This window comes from Melanerpes formicivorus, unplaced genomic scaffold (genome assembly GCF_026170545.1).
Source record: "Melanerpes formicivorus ecotype bairdi unplaced genomic scaffold, bMelFor1.0.p_v2 SCAF_34, whole genome shotgun sequence".
Classification (NCBI taxonomy): Eukaryota; Metazoa; Chordata; class Aves; order Piciformes; family Picidae; genus Melanerpes; species Melanerpes formicivorus.
The window spans coordinates 1,102,608-1,114,392 of NW_027142386.1; the positions used below are offsets into that span (position 1 = coordinate 1,102,608).

Sequence of the window (11,785 nt, forward strand, 5' to 3'; positions counted from 1 at the left end):
ACATCCCAAGCAGGTGGGATGGAGCCATCACCCCTTGGAGCTCCCCTTCCCCCCTGCTCTCCTTCCCCACTCTGCCCTGAGCCTGGAGGCTTCCTGGGGTGGTTGTGACCCCAGGGCAGGACCCAGCCCTTGCCCCTTGCCCCCCTCATGCCCGGGGGGGGACGCCCAAGCCCCCAGCTGGCTCTCAGGGTGCTGAGCTCAGGGCTGTGCAGAGCCCAAGGAGCTGCAGGCTTGCAGAGAGGCTGCTGGCCTTAGCCTCCCCCCACCCCCCCAGCAGCATCTCAGAGGGCTGTGCCCTCTCCCCACCCCCGGAGCCCTCCCCCTCGGGTGGGGTCGGTGCCCTCTGGGTGTCCCGGGGCTGCTTCAGGACATGCAGATGGGGGGTGGGGGTGGGGGGTGGTCTCCTGCGCCCCTCCCCCCTTGCCCCCCAAGCTCCAACTCCTTCCAAGCGACCCTGGGAAGCCTCCCTGGAAACCCTGCTGGGGAGGGAGCCTGCGGGCACCGCAGCCAGCGGGCACCGGAGCCTGGCAGCAGAGGAGAGCCCTCCGGCCCCCGGCGGCTCCGGCAGGGGCTGGCTGCCGCCGCCGGCTAAAAATAGCCTCAGCCCCTCCCCCCCCCCCGGCCTTCCTCCTCCTCCTCCTCCTCCCCAGGGCTATTTTTAGCCTCTCTGCAGCTATAATTATCTGCCCTTGGCGTCGGGGCCGCCCAGGCGCGGCCGGGCTTGGCATGCTGGGGGCACGCCAGGGCTTGGCACCAGCCTGGCTGGCACTGGGCGGGGGGGGAGGGGGGCACTGGGGGTACGGCGGGGGTGGGGGCATCCTCACCCCAGCAGGGCCCTGGGTACATCCTACCAGCCTTGGGGACCCCCCCCCGCCCCCCATGCTGCCCTGGGTACATCCTACCAGCCATGGGGACCCCCCCCTGCCCCCCATGCCACCCCACCATGGCCCTGGGGACCTCCTAACCCCCTCGGGGATGCCCTCCCCTGCCCCCCATGCTGCCCTGGGCCTCTGGGGTCCACTGGGGGGGGGGGGGGGGGGGGGGGAGGGTCCAGCAGGGGTCTCTGGGGTCCACTGAGGGGGGCACAGGGTCCAGGGGAGGTCCCTGGGATGTCAGGCAGGGCTCGGTGTGGGGTGGTAGAGGTTGGGGGGTGCCAGCCAGGGATGGGTTTGGGGTCCTAGAGATCAGGGGGTGCCAGGCAGGGATGGGTTTGGGGTCCCAGAGGTCAGGGGATGCCAGGCAGGGATGGGTTTGGGGTCCCAGAGGTCAGGGGTGCCAGGCAAGGATGGGTTTGGGGTCCCAGAGGTCAGGGGTGCCAGGCAGGGATGGGTTTGGGGTCCCAGAGGTCAGGGGATGCCAGGCAGGGATGGGTTTGGGGTCCCAGAGGTCAGAGGGTGCCAGGCAGGGAGGGTTTGGGGTCCCAGAGGTCAGGGGTGCCAGGCAAGGATGGGTTTGGGGTCCCAGAGGTCAGGGGTGCCAGGCAGGGATGGGTTTGGGGTCCCAGAGGTCAGGGGATGCCAGGCAGGGATGGGTTTGGGGTCCCAGAGGTCAGAGGGTGCCAGGCAGGGAGGGTTTGGGGTCCCAGAGGTCAGGGGTGCCAGGCAGGGAGGGTTTGGGGGTCCCAGAGATCAGAGGGTGCCAGGCAGGGAGGGTTTGGGGTCCCAGTGGTTAGGGGGTGCCAGGCAGGGATGGGTTTGAGGTCCCAGTGGTCAGGGGGTGCCAGGCAGGGAGGGTTTGGGGTCCTGTGTTGGGGGAGGGTCCCAGGTTGGAGCATCCCAGGCGGGGGGGGGGCACTGGGAGGGGGATCCCGTGCCAGGGGGTGCCCCTCCCCCTGGCCAGGGCTGTGCCTGAGCCTGGCACTGACTCACTGCTGCCAGCCCTGGGTGATAGCAGCCGCAGGAATGGTGGCACCGATGCCACCCCCCGGGGGGGGTCACCGGCACCTCGTGCCCCCCCCCCGGGCCCCCCCCCCCGCTGCCACATCAGTGCCATGAGCTCGGGGCAGGCCTTGCCCTCCCCCCCCAAGCTGTGCCAGGCTGTGCCAAGCCCCCTCCCAAGCGGCCTGGTGGCACAGGCTGAGCTCCAGCTGTGTGCCAGCCTCACCCAGGGAAGCACAACCCCCACCCCCCAAATGCCACCCCAGGACCAGCCCTATTGCCCCCCTCCCGTCACCCCCAGTGCCAGGCTGGGGGGGGGGGCACCATAGCTGTGCTTCTGGGGAGGGCATTGCCCCCCCGAGGGGCTGCCTGGTGCCATGGGACCCCCCCCCAAGCCACAGTGAGGGGGGGAGGGCACCAGGAGGGCCTGGCCAGGTGCCCAGCTGCCTTGGTGGCACTGCCACCCTCCCGCCAGGCTTCAATTTGCTCCCCCCCAAGGAGGGCACAGGGCACAGCCCCATGACCCGAAGCACCCTGGCACTGCCAGCCAGGACAGGGCACCCTGTGCCAGGGCAGGCTGGACACCCTGTCCCACAGCCCTGCCAGCAGCCTGGTGCCAGCCACGGGGCTGGCACAGCTCCCAGGCGTCAGCAGGGGCAGGGTGGCACTGCCCCACGTGGCTCCTGGCAGCCAGGCTTGTCACCTCAGCCTGGCACAGGGGTGGCACACGTGTGTGCCTGCTGTCAGCAGGGCTGCCTGAGCCCAGCCAGTGCCAAGTGTGCCCAGGGTGCCCACAGCAGGGCTGGCAGCTCACACACACCCCAGGTCCTGGCACACACAGTGTGGCACACCTGGCACATGCCATCTGCATGCCACATCCATGCCCCCAGGCAGCAGGAGGGCACTTGGGGAGCCCCTTTTAAGGGGGGGGTGCCCCCCCAGCCTGTGGAGGGGGGGCACCTCACATCCACTGAGGCAGGAGGGTGGCACAGGGGTAGGTGGCACGGGGTGGGTGGCACCTGCCTGCCTCAGTGTCCCCACTTGGGGGGCAGGGAGGGTCTGGGGGGGAACCCCAAAAGCCTGGCACCCAGCTGTGGGGGTGGGGGGTTGCCAGCCCAGGAATGGGGCACCGGGGGGGGGAGTGGGGGCAGGCAGGGGGTTCCCCAGGGCACAGTGGGTGGCAGGGAGGTGGTTTCCTGGCACCAGCAGGACTCAGCCCATGGGCAGGGGGGGATGGGGAGCCCTGGGTCCTGCACCCCAAAACCTTGGGTCCTAGAGGTTGAGGGGTGCCAGGCAGGGCTGGGTTTGGCATCCCAGAGGTTGAGGGGGTGCCAGGCAGGGCTGGGTTTGGCATCCCAGAGGTTGAGGGGTGCCAGGCAGGGCTGGGTTTGGGGTGGTAGAAGTTTAGGGGTGCCAGGCAGAGGTGAAGGAGGTGCCAGGTTGGGGGCCCCAGGCAGGGCTGAATTTGGGGTTGTAGAGGCTGGGGGGGGGGGCAGACCAGGGGTGAATGAGGCCCTAAGTTGAGAGGGGTGCCAGGCAGGGCTGGGTTTAGGGTCCCAGAGGGTGAGGGGATGCCAGGCAGGGATGGTTTTGGGGTCCTAGAGGTTGGGGGGAGGCAAGCCAGGAGTGAATGAGGTCCTAGGCTGGGAGGGGTGCCAGGCAAGGAGGAGTTTGGGGTCCCAGAGGGTGGGGGGGTGGCAGGCAGAGGCAGGTGAAGCCCAGGGGGTGGGGAAGGCAACAGGAATGGGTTTGGGGGGTGCCAGAGAGGGGTGGGCATGGGGGCCTAGAGGTTGGGGGGTCCCAAGGCTGGGCTGGGGAGGGTCCCAGAGGTTGGAGAGGTGAAGTTTCCCCTCCAGAGGGAAGGTGGGGAGTAGGGGGAGGGGTGTGGGCACCAAGGCTGGGCAAGGGGGCAGGGGGGGTGGCAGTGTCCCAGAGGTTGGAGAGATGAAGTTTCCCCTTCAGGGGGGAGGTGAGGGGAGGTGTGGTGTATGCCAAGGCTGGGCAAGGGGTGCCCCCTCCCCCCAAAACCCCTTCCCTGAGCCCCAGCAGGGAGGGCTGGAGGCAGGCAGCACTTGAGAGGATTATTTTTTATTGCAAAGGACAACTTCCCTTTTGATTCCCTTGAACAATTTTTCCTTTGCTTTGCTATTTCCTTCCCCAAATTTCCATTCCATTTCCTTCCACAATTTTCATTTCCTTTAACCATTTTCCACTTTATTTTCCTTCCCCAATTTCCCTTTTTCATTCCCTTTGACAATTTCCTTTTCCATTTCCTTTTTTCCCCCCCTCCCTTCAATTTTCCTTCCCCAATTTTCATTTCCTTTTCTTTCCTCCATTTCCTTCCCTCAGGTTTTTCCTCTTTCATTTCCTTCCACAAACAGAAGGCTAAAACCCAACCCCCAAAACCCCTCTGGGGGGAAAGGTAACAAAAAAAAAACCACTTCCAGGGTCAGGATCCTTCCCAAGTGCCAAAGGAAAGCAAAGGCAAGGAGGTGCTGCAGGTGCCCCAGAGCTCACCCCCTGGGGACAGGGAAATTCTGTTTCCTCCCCCCCCCACAAAGGGAAATCCAAGGAGCAGAGAAGCAGAGAAGCAGCTCTGGGGTTTGCAGAGCTCCAGGGTCCCTGCTGCTCTCAGCCCCCTTCAGCAGGGAGGGCTGAAGTGATCAATTAATAGAAAAGAAGCCCCCCCCCAAAAAAATATAAATAGAAGCACCCCCAAAAAATATAAATAGAAGCCCCCAAAAACATAAAAAGAAGCCCCCCCAAAAATATAAATAATAAAAGAAGCCCCCCCCAAAAATATAAATAATAAAAGAAGCCCCCCAAAAATATAAATAATAAAAGAAGCCCCCCAAAATATAAATAATAAAAGCCCCCCAAAAAATATAAATAGAAGCCCCCCCCAAAATATAAATAATAAAAGCCCCCCAAAAAATTAAAGAAAAATATTAAAGAAAAATATAAAGAAGAATAAAAGCCTCAAAAGAGTTAAAAAATGAAATTAAAAGGCCCAAAAAAGTAAAAATTTAAAGGCCCAGAAAGTAAAAAAAAATAAATTAAAAGGGAGCTCAGAAAAGAGGAAAAAAAATTAAAATGGAGCTCAGAAAAGAGGAAAAAAAAAAAAAAAAAAATCAAAAGGGAGTCCTGAAAAGAGGGAAAATAATTAAAAATAATCCCTGAAAGTAAAAAAAAACCAAACATTAAAATACCCCAAATTAGTCAAAAAATGAAAATAAGGACACGCTTCAATGCCCCAAATTGTAAAACCATAAATCCCAAAAAGGATTAAAAAAAATATCCAAGATTTTTTTTTAATTTAAAAAAAATATTAAAAATTAAAAAAATTAAAAAAAAAATAATTTAAAAATAGAAAGAAAAATTGGGTTTAAATTTTAAAAAAATCAAACAAAATGTAAAAAACTTTGAAAAATTTAAATGTTTTTAAAAAATAAAATTAAAAACAATTGAAAATAAAAATGTCTCTTTTAAAAAAATTTAAATGTTTTTAAAAAATAAAATTAAAAACAATTAAAAAAATAAAAAATTTCTCTTTTAAAAAAATTTAAATGTTTTTAAGAAATAAAATTAAAAATAAAAATTTATTTTTACAATTTTTTTTTTTTAAATAATTTTTTTTTTTTTTTTTAAATCCCAAAAATTATTTTGGGAATCCCCAAAAATATTAAAAAAAAAACAAAACAAACACGCTCAAAAAATATTTTTAAAAGCCAAGAAAAAAAAATATTTTTAATTAAAAAAAAAAAAAAAACTTTTAAAAAGCAAAAAAATATTTAAAAATAAATGTAAAAATATTTTTAAATAAAAAAAAAATTAAAAAAACCCCAAACCACCCAGAAATATTTTAAAAAATATTAAAAATAAAAATTCCCCAAAAATAAATTATAAATAAATTGGGGGGGGGGGGGGGAGGGGAAATAAATAAATAGAAATCAGAGCAGCAGAGGCTCCTCCAAAATCCTTAAGATAAAATAACACACACACCCCCCCCCCCCCAAAAAAATAACTGGGGGGGGAAGAAGAAGAAGAAATAAAATGAGAATGAAATGAGCAGAGGCTCCTCTGAAATAATGAACATAAAATCATAGCAAAAATAAAAGGGGGGGGGGGGTAAAACAATAAGAAAATGAAGAGAGGCTCCAAAATATTTAAGGTAAAATACCCAAAAATAAAGGGGGGAGGGGGGGAAGAATAACAAAATCAGAAGCAGCTCCCCCCAGAATATTTAATATATAATACCCAAGGGGGGGGGGGGGGGGGGAATAAAATCAGAAGCGGCTCCCCCCCAAAATATTTAAGGTAAAAGACCCAAAAAATAAAGGGGGGGGGGGAGGGGGAGGGAATAATAATAATAAATTCAGAAGCAGCTCCTCCAAAATATTTAATACAAAACCATCCCGATGTGATATCGATAACGAAGGAAAATAGTCCAGGAGAGGCTCCTCCGACATCATCATCTTCCTCCAGTCATCATCATCATCTCCTCTGTCATCCCGGGGGGGGTCCTCACAAGCCTTTTCCCCACCCCCCCCCTCTTTTCCCAGGGTCAAGGCACAGCTCTCTGGCTGCTCTCTGCCCTCCTCTTGGCTCGCCCCCCCCCCCCCCCCATGGCAAGGGGTCCCCAAAGTGACCCCAGCAGGGTTCTTCCCCCCCCCCCCAAATGTCACCAACAACCTGCTGGCTTCTCCCCTGGGGGGCTCTTTCTTCCAGCCCTGGGGGTCATCATCCGGGGGGGGGGGGGTGTCTTTCATTCCACCTCTGAAGGCTTTCACCCCAGGGGTCTCTTCCTTCTACCCCTGGGGGCCACCATCCAGGGGGGTCTCCTCCTTCCACCCCTGAGGGCTTTCACCCCAGGGGTCTCTTCCTTCTACCCCTGGGGGCCACCATCCAGAGAGGTCTCTCCTTCCACTCCATGGGGGCTACCCCCCAGGGGAATCTCTCCTTCCACTCCTGGGGGTCACCATCCAGTGAGTCTCTCCTTCCACCCCTGGGGGTCTCCTTCTTCCACCCCTGGGGGTCTCCTCCTTCCACCCCCGGGGGCCACCATCCAAGGGAAGTCTCTCCTTCCACCCCTGGGGGTCTCCTCCTTCCACCCCCGGGGGGCCACCATCCAAGGAAGTCTCTCCTTCCACCCCGGGGGGGTCTCCTCCTTCCACCCCCGGGGGGGCTGCTGCTGGTCTGTTTCTGGTTGCTTTTTTCTCTTCATTCTCCAGTAAGAAGCAAAAGGAAAACAAAGGTCACTGCCTGGGGCTGGTTGGTAGCTTCCAAGTGCCAGGGGTTTGGTTTTTTTGGTGCTTTTTCTCTGCCTCCTGCCCCCCCCCTCCCCCCTTTTTGGGGTCATTTTTGAGTCCATTCCTCCCCATTTTTGGTTGCCTCCTCCTCCTCTTTCTCTCTCTTCTGTCCTTCTGGTTTGATTTAGGGGGGGGGTGGCTGTTAGGGTTTGTTTTTCCCCTCTCTCCTCTTGTTCCTCTTCTTCTCCTCTTCCTCCAGGCTCATGGAATGGGGGTGGTGGTGGTGGGTGGGGGCTGGGCAGCTTCAACGCTCCTGCAGGCACACGGAGGGCACCCACTGGTTCCTGTCCCTGCTCTCAGCACAGTAGTTGGCAACCTCTGCCAGGCTCTGGCTCTTCCAGGAGTCTGTGTGGGGGCTCTGGGGGGGGAGCAAAGCAGGGACAAAGATCAGCAAGAGGAACAGTTCAGTGCCACCAAGGATCCAACATGAGGTCCTGAGTGTCCCCCAAGCCCTCCCCCCAGAGGGCCACAGCTCCAGCACAAGGTACTGAGTGTCCCCATGGCCTCCCCCCGGAGGGCCACAGCTCCAACATGAGCTCCTGAGTGTCCCCAAGCCCTCCCCCCGGAGTGCCACAGCTCCAACATGAGCTCCTGAGTGTCCCCATGGCCTCCCCCCGGAGTGCCACAGCTCCAACATGAGCTCCTGAGTGTCCCCATGGCCTCCCCCCGGAGTGCCACAGCTCCAACATGAGCTCCTGAGTGTCCCCCAAGCCCTCCCCTTGGAGTGCCACAGCTCCAACACGAGCTCCTGAGTGTCCCCAAGCCCTCCCCTTGGAGTGCCACAGCTCCAACACGAGCTCCTGAGTGTCCCCAAGCCCTCCCCCCGGGAGTGCCACAGCTCCAACACAAGGTCCTGAGTGTCCCCATGGCCTCCCCCCGGGAGTGCCACAGCTCCAACACAAGGTCCTGAGTGTCCCCATGGCCTCCCCCCGGGAGTGCCACAGCTCCAGCACATGGTCCTGAGTGTCCCCATGGCCTCCCCCCGGAGTGCCACAGCTCCAGCACATGGTCCTGAGTGTCCCCATGGCCTCCCCCCGGAGTGCCACAGCTCCAGCACAAGGTACTGAGTGTCCCCACGCTCTCCCCCCCCCCCCGAGTTCCAGGGCCCCAACACGTGGCGCTGAGTGTCCCCAAGCTCTGCCCTCCCCCTCTGGCATGACGCCTGGCATGACTCAGGCTGCGTGGCACCGATTGCATCACTGTGCCCACAACCCGGGGACGGGGCGGGGGGAGGGTGGCACTCACGGTGACTAAGAGGCAGTGGAGGTCTCTGGGCTCGGTGCCAGCCTCTGGCTCCCCCAGCAGGGTGGCCAAGCGCTGCATGCCCTGGAGGCGCAGGATGGCGATGTCGTTGTCGCAGCAGAAGGCCTGGATGAGGGTGAAGTGGATCTGCAGGGCGATGTCACCTTCGTCCTCCTCGTCGGTGGCCAGCAGGCACAGCACCACGCTGTCGGGGTCCCTGGTGAGCGAAGGGGTACGAGGGGAAGGGTCAGGAGAGGAGGTTCCGGACGGTGCAAAGCTTCTCAGCCCAGCGGCAAGCACCACCCCGGGGGTGGGGATGGGGGACGGACCCTCTCCCCCCCGCCTCCAACCGCGTTCCTCTCGCCAGGGATCCCCCTCCAGCTTGCAAACAGCCAACCCTGCACTAATCCTGCTCCTGCAGGACCCCCGCCACAGTGCAAACTGTGCTGGAGCTGCCTGCTCCCCTCTCCCACCCCCCCGGACGGAGCCCCTCAAGTGTTGGGGAGTTGGGGAACCCGCCCGGACAAGTCTTGGGGAGCAGCCCCCCTGTCATCCCCCAAGGCACAAATGCTTTGCCGAGAGCCAGCCCTGCACTGATCCTGCTCCTGCAGGACCTCCACTATGCGACCTGCGGAGCAACTTCCACCCCAGCACAAATCCTCTGCAGAGAGCCAGTCCTGCACTGATCCTGCTCCTGCGAGACCCCCACCCTGCACACTATGATGGAGCTGCCTAGACCCCCCCCCCCCGGACAGACACCCCCCCTCCAGGGTTGGGGAGCTCTCCCCCACCCCTTAGCAAAAGTCCTTAACAAAAAGCCAGCCCTGCACTAATCCTGCTCCTGCAGGACCCCCACCATGCAAACTCTGAACCCCCCCGGACAGACCATGCCTGAACCCCCCCCGGACAGACTCCCTCAAGTGATGGGGAGCTGGGGAACCCCTCTGCGACTCCCCCTTAGCAAAAATCCTGTGCAAACAACCAGCTCTGCTCTGAGCCTGCAAGACCTCAACCGTGCAACTGTACCGGAGCTGCCCGGACACCCCTCCCCGGCAAGAACCCCCCCGGCCAAGTCCTGGGGAGCAATTTCTCCTTCGGCACAGATGCTTTGCCAAGAGCTAACCCTGCACTGATCCTGCTCCTGTAGCACTCTCACAATGCAAATCGTGCTGGTGCTGCCTGAACCCCCCCCGGACAAGTCCTGGGGAGCAATTCCCCCCCGACACAGATCCTTTGCCAAGAGATAACCCTGCACTGATCCTGCTCCTGCAGGACTCCAACCATGCAAACCATGCTGGAGCTGCAGGGACCCCCCTCCCCGCTCCCAGCCAGACCCCTCCCCAGCCTTCCTCGACGTGTTCCCCCCCGGTACTCACACATTCATGAGCTTGGCAGATTCGTAGACCCCCACGGTGAGCCGGTCCTGCCGCTGCGCCGCCACCAGCACTCTCTCCACGGCTTCGCTCACCGCCTGCATCCTGCGGCGGACGCAAGCAAGTCGGTGAGTAACGGCAGCGATAACCACGGCGGTAATCACGACGACAATCGCGATAAATCCCCCCCCCAAAACCCCCCAAAAGCCGCCGGGCACTCACTTGCTGCTGTCGCAGGGCACCAGCTCCTCCAGGGTCATGGTGCAATTTGTAATCCCAAGAGCCGCTGCAAAGTCAAATCCCAAGTGTGAGAAAGTAATCCCGAGAGGAGCGACGGTGCTGTCGCCGAGCTGCCTGTCGCGATACTGGCTCCGCCGCTTCCCCTTTGCCGTTCCTCTTCCTCTCTCTTGCTGCTGCTCGCAAAGCTCTGAACCGCCCGGCTCCTCCGCCGCCGCCTTTTATAGCCTCCCGCCGAGGGGCGGGGCGACGCGGGGCGCCCCCGCCTTCGCCCATTGGTTATCGCCGCGCCAAGAGAAAGGATCGGGAAGCTCGGATTGGAGGCTGCCAGCCGGCCGCCCCACGTGGGGGATGAGAAAGGGAGGGGCGGGGAGCGGCGCCAGCCGGGAAACCCCCGCCCAGAAACTGCCTTCCCCCCCCCGCCCCGGGGCCGGGGACGAGCGGGAAGCGGGGGGGGGAACGGGGGGGGGGATGATTCGTGAGAACTAGGCCGGAGGGGGATGACCGGGAACTGGGGGCTGAACCGGGGAGGGCAGCGGGGGGGGTTGCCCGGTTATGCACTGGGGGTTCCACAGCGGGGGTTCCGTACACCGGCGCGGGGGGAGGCTGACAATGAGTCAGGGGGAGGTCGGTGCACCGCGGGAGGGTCCGATTGTGAACCGGGGGCTGCACCCGAAGGGGGTCCGGCCATGCACCGGTGGTCGGTCGGTGCACCGGGAGTTGGTTCGTGCACGGGGGGCTCGGGTCCCTGCACCGGGGGCTCGGGTCTCTGCACCGGGGGCTCGGGTCCCTGCACCGGGGGCTCGGATCCTTGCACCGGGGGTCGGTCGGTGCAAGGGGTAGGGGGCGAAGGGGGGGGTCGGTCCGTGCACCGGGGGATTCCCTGCACTGGGGGCTCCACCGGGGAGCGGTCGGTCTGTTCACTGCGGGATCTGAGCGTGCACCGGCGGTCGGTCCGTGCACTGAGGAGGGGGTGCGACCCCGGGTCGGTGCACCGGGGAGGGTCGATCTGTGCACAGAGGGGTCCGATCGTGCACCGGGGGCTGCGCCGGGCGTCGGTCTTTGCACCGAGGGGGACTGTCCGTACGCCGGAAGAGGAGTCGGGGGCCGCACCGGAGGCTCCGACCTCGCACCCGGGGGTCTCTCCGTTGCACCGGGAGCAGCATCGCTTGGTGCACGCGGGGGTTGCTGGGGCTCGCACCGGGGGTGTCCAACCGTGCACCGGGGGCTGCATGGTGAGGTCGATCCTTGCCACTGGGACGTGTAACGGGAGGGGGGACGGTGGCGCCCGGTGTACTCCAAGCCGGGGGAAACGAGGACACGCGTCAGACCTCCGTGCTGCGGGGAGAGGGGGGGTGATGCCGGGAAACCACGCCGCTCTCCGGGGCTGGCTGGGGCGGGTGGCGACCGCCACCTGCTGGGCGCTCTCCTGTTCACACCCGGTCCCGGTGCGCTGCTCGGTGCTGCCCCTCGCCGCCGTGCGCGCCGGCGATCGCCCCGTGCCTCAGTTTTCCCTTGACCGTGTCCGTGTGTCCCCCGTGGCGACGCTGGCACCGTGTGCGTGTCCCTGCTGTCCCCTGACACCCCCTCGCCCCCCCCCCATCCCTTGTGGCCGTCCTCGCTGAGCTCCCTCTCGGTACCGCTGAGCCCTGCCGCAATCGCCGCACGGGTGGCCGCACACCGCCTGTCCAGCAGGGGGCAGGAGGCGCGGAGGGAGGCGAGCTCGCAGTGCCTGCTGGGAGCTGTA

The 11,785-nt window shown here is 60.1% G+C and overlaps 1 protein-coding gene across 1 annotated transcript; it reads right to left on the reverse strand.

Moving 5' to 3' along the window:
* Window positions 1–6,504: 6,504 nt before the first annotated feature.
* GADD45B (growth arrest and DNA damage inducible beta) lies at window positions 6,505–10,224 on the reverse strand. Its single transcript, XM_068156301.1, has 4 exons — window positions 10,024–10,224; window positions 9,805–9,906; window positions 8,432–8,645; window positions 6,505–7,544 (listed from the first exon to the last, which is right to left on the reverse strand). Exons 1-4 carry the CDS (start codon window positions 10,059–10,061, stop codon window positions 7,431–7,433), a joined length of 468 nt encoding a protein of 155 aa, XP_068012402.1. The 5' UTR covers window positions 10,062–10,224; the 3' UTR covers window positions 6,505–7,430.
* Between the last annotated feature and the right edge of the window lie 1,561 nt (window positions 10,225–11,785).